We start from the raw sequence: 3,053 nt of genomic DNA on the forward strand, positions 1-3,053 counted from the left end.
GTGGGATGGAGATGTGGGGTAGGGTGGCGGTGGTTGGGTCCTACCACCAGGTCCAGATGGATGCTGGTGGTCGATGATGCTTTGGGACAGACGGTGAGGTGGTGGTCGGTCCCATCCCACCCGTGGGCTGCAAGTGACCGTGGGACCCCATCACCGCATGCTCTTTCTTCTCCAGGTCTTCCCAGGCTGTGGTGGGAAAGGGTGGCACGGAGGAGAAGCCCCTTGGGCAGGTGGGCAACAGAGGAGGAGAAGGGCACGATGGTGCTTCCTCAGCCCAGAGGTCCACATGGACCTTCTCTGTCTGGTAACCCTCAGTAGATCTCTTTCCCATGGCTTTTTCCTGTGTCCTCATGCCCCGTGAGCTGCATCAGTAGCTTGGGGTCACCACCACCACCCTGTGGGACCCGTGGAGCTGCTAAGCAGGCTAGATTTGGGCATCAGAGCTTTAAACTTTCATAGGAACTTTGGGAAAGGCATTGTCCTGACTTGGGCTTGGGATCTTCGTTCCTACAGCTGACGGGATGGCGGCTGGGAAGGAAAATAGTCTAGAAATAGAACTAGAAGGACCTGAGCTGTGTTGGGACCCATCTGAGGTGGACATCCCTCAAGAGCCAAACCCAACGACACAGTGCGAGTATGAGAGTCAACCACAAACTTCTGAAGAACCAAGCAATGACTCTCGTGGACGCCCATCACCGAGAAAGAGTAGACGGCTGCAAGCCTGCCGTGGGAGCCGTGCAACGAAGAGAACCTACAGCTGCAGCAAGAGTGGGAAGAACATTGCTGGGAAGGCAGAAGAGGCCATGCACAAGGCCCTCTTTAGCTGTCCCGATTGTGGGAAGATCTTCAGTCGGAGGTCCTTCCTCATCCCCCACCAGCGTATCCACACCGGTGAAAAGCCCTTCACCTGCCACGAGTGCGGGAAGGGTTTCCGAGTTGGGTCAGCTCTCAATAGGCATCAACGGATCCATACGGGCGAGAAACCCTACAAGTGCTCGGACTGCGGGAAGCGTTTCCGTCTCACCTCCACCCTCAGCACCCATCGGAAGATCCACATCGGGCACAAACCCTACGTCTGTCTCGTTTGCGGGAAGACTTTTCGGTTGAGCGCGTATCTGCTGGCCCACGAAGCCACCCATAGCATGGACAACCCTTTTCGGTGTCTTGCGTGTGGGAAGAACTTCAGCTTGAGACGGTACCTGGCCATTCATCAGCGGATCCATACGGGAGAAAAGCCGTTCAAGTGCTCGGTGTGCGGGAAGGGCTTCAACCGGAGATCGACCCTCATCGTTCACCAGCGGGTCCATACCGGGGAGAAACCCTACAAGTGCCCCGAATGCGGGAAGAGCTTCATCATGAGTTCAGATCTCGTCGCCCATCGGAGAATCCACACCGGGGAGAAACCCTACAACTGTCTTAACTGCGATAAAAGCTTTCGGTTGAGCTCCCACCTTACGAGACACCAGCGAAGCCACACCGGGGAGAGACCGTATAAATGTATGGATTGCGGGCAAAGCTACACAGACAGCTCTGGACTCATCAAACATAAGAAGATCCACATGGAAAAGAAGCAGAGGACATCTCAGGGAGCCCACCTGGAGGGACGTTATAAATGTCCCTACTGTACTAAGAGCTTCCATGCAAAGTCAGCTCTGGTCCTTCACCGAGCTACCCACACCGGAGAGCGACCCTATAGATGCTCCAAGTGCGAGAAGACCTTCAGCCACAGCGCAACCCTACTGAAACATCAGCGAATCCATACGGGGGAGAGACCCTTCAAGTGTCCCGACTGTGAGAAGTGCTACAACGATGGTTCAACTCTTCGGAGACATCGGAGGAGCCACACCGAGGAGAAACCCTATAAGTGTCCCAGTTGTGGGGAATGTTTCAGTGCCATCGCAGCACTCCTGAAGCATCAGCGGTTCCACACCGAGGGGAGACCTTACAGATGCGCCGACTGCGGAAAAAATTTCCACTCGAATTTTCTCCTCGTCACCCATCAACGAATCCACACGGGAGAAAAACCTTATACCTGCCCCATCTGCAAAAAAACCTTCCGCCAAGCCTCCCACCGTACGAGGCACCAGGAGATTCACAGGAGGACCAGGGTTGACGTTGCTTTGCGTGATGCGTCCCAGCACCACGTGCAGAAAGGAAAGACCCGGCACAGAGTGGGAGCAGAGGTGGGATGTGCTGATCAATTAACGAGTCCAGATGGTGCTTCCACAGCTCAACGCTAAAAGAATTTGAGATGCCCCGAGTCCATCAATTGGTTCAAGTTACTCATCCAACGAAGATGTGCCCATGTCCTACCCGATTGTGTAAGTCTTTGCACCCCCAGATATCAATTTGAGCCCAGTATTAGTGAATTACTGGTGACACGGGGTTCCTATGTCCGTCTTTTTGTAGCGTGACCCTTATTCTTCTCACCCTGTTGACATTGAGTGCCTTTGGGCTAAGGCTCTCGCTTTTAAATTTAATATTATTGCCTCATCTCCAAGTCCATCTCTTCCCAAACTCGTCACAACCAACCCTCCAACCATCCTTCTCAACTCACCCTTGACTTCATCCCCCATTTTTACCGAAGTAGGTCTCTAAGTGATTCGGAAAAAATCGTAACAACTACTTTTGAATCCCAACTGGTCCTTAAAATGGGTTGAGCGAGGGCTATTAACAAAGAGATCCAGACTAGACCCACCTTCTCGTTTACCGTTGACGAGGGATGGCTAGCCTGGCTCCGTAGCCATGTCCTACCTCGGCTCAACTTATGCCCATGCGGGGACCACCCCCTTTTGGGGGGCTGGCGTGGGAGTGCTTGATGGTATTGATGGCAAATAAGCTAGACGCAATGACTACCTTGCTGTGAAATCTTCGTATTCCTTTAATATCATCGTTATTTAAGTTGGGGATGGGACTGTGGTTGACCCCAAACACTGTCCCTTAATGAGAACATCCAATTTACGGTGACCACGTTATTACTAAATGCTTTAGGGGTAACCCAAGGGGATGTTTCTTTGGCTTTGAGTTGCCTTCAGACCCAACGGTGGGTTCAG

General features: G+C 52.9%; 1 protein-coding gene across 1 annotated transcript; it reads left to right on the forward strand.

Annotated features, from left to right (window-relative positions):
- Positions 1–521: 521 nt before the first annotated feature.
- Positions 522–2,183, forward strand: LOC104072428 (zinc finger protein OZF-like; the record flags this gene model as incomplete). Its single annotated transcript, XM_009583497.1, has 2 exons — positions 522–1,559; positions 1,677–2,183. Coding segments are annotated over exons 1-2 (1,545 nt in total), but the record flags the coding sequence as incomplete, so codon positions are not given.
- Positions 2,184–3,053: the final 870 nt, after the last annotated feature.

Source organism: Fulmarus glacialis, unplaced genomic scaffold (assembly GCF_000690835.1).
Source record: "Fulmarus glacialis isolate BGI_N327 unplaced genomic scaffold, ASM69083v1 scaffold45478, whole genome shotgun sequence".
NCBI classification, from domain to species: domain Eukaryota; kingdom Metazoa; phylum Chordata; class Aves; order Procellariiformes; family Procellariidae; genus Fulmarus; species Fulmarus glacialis.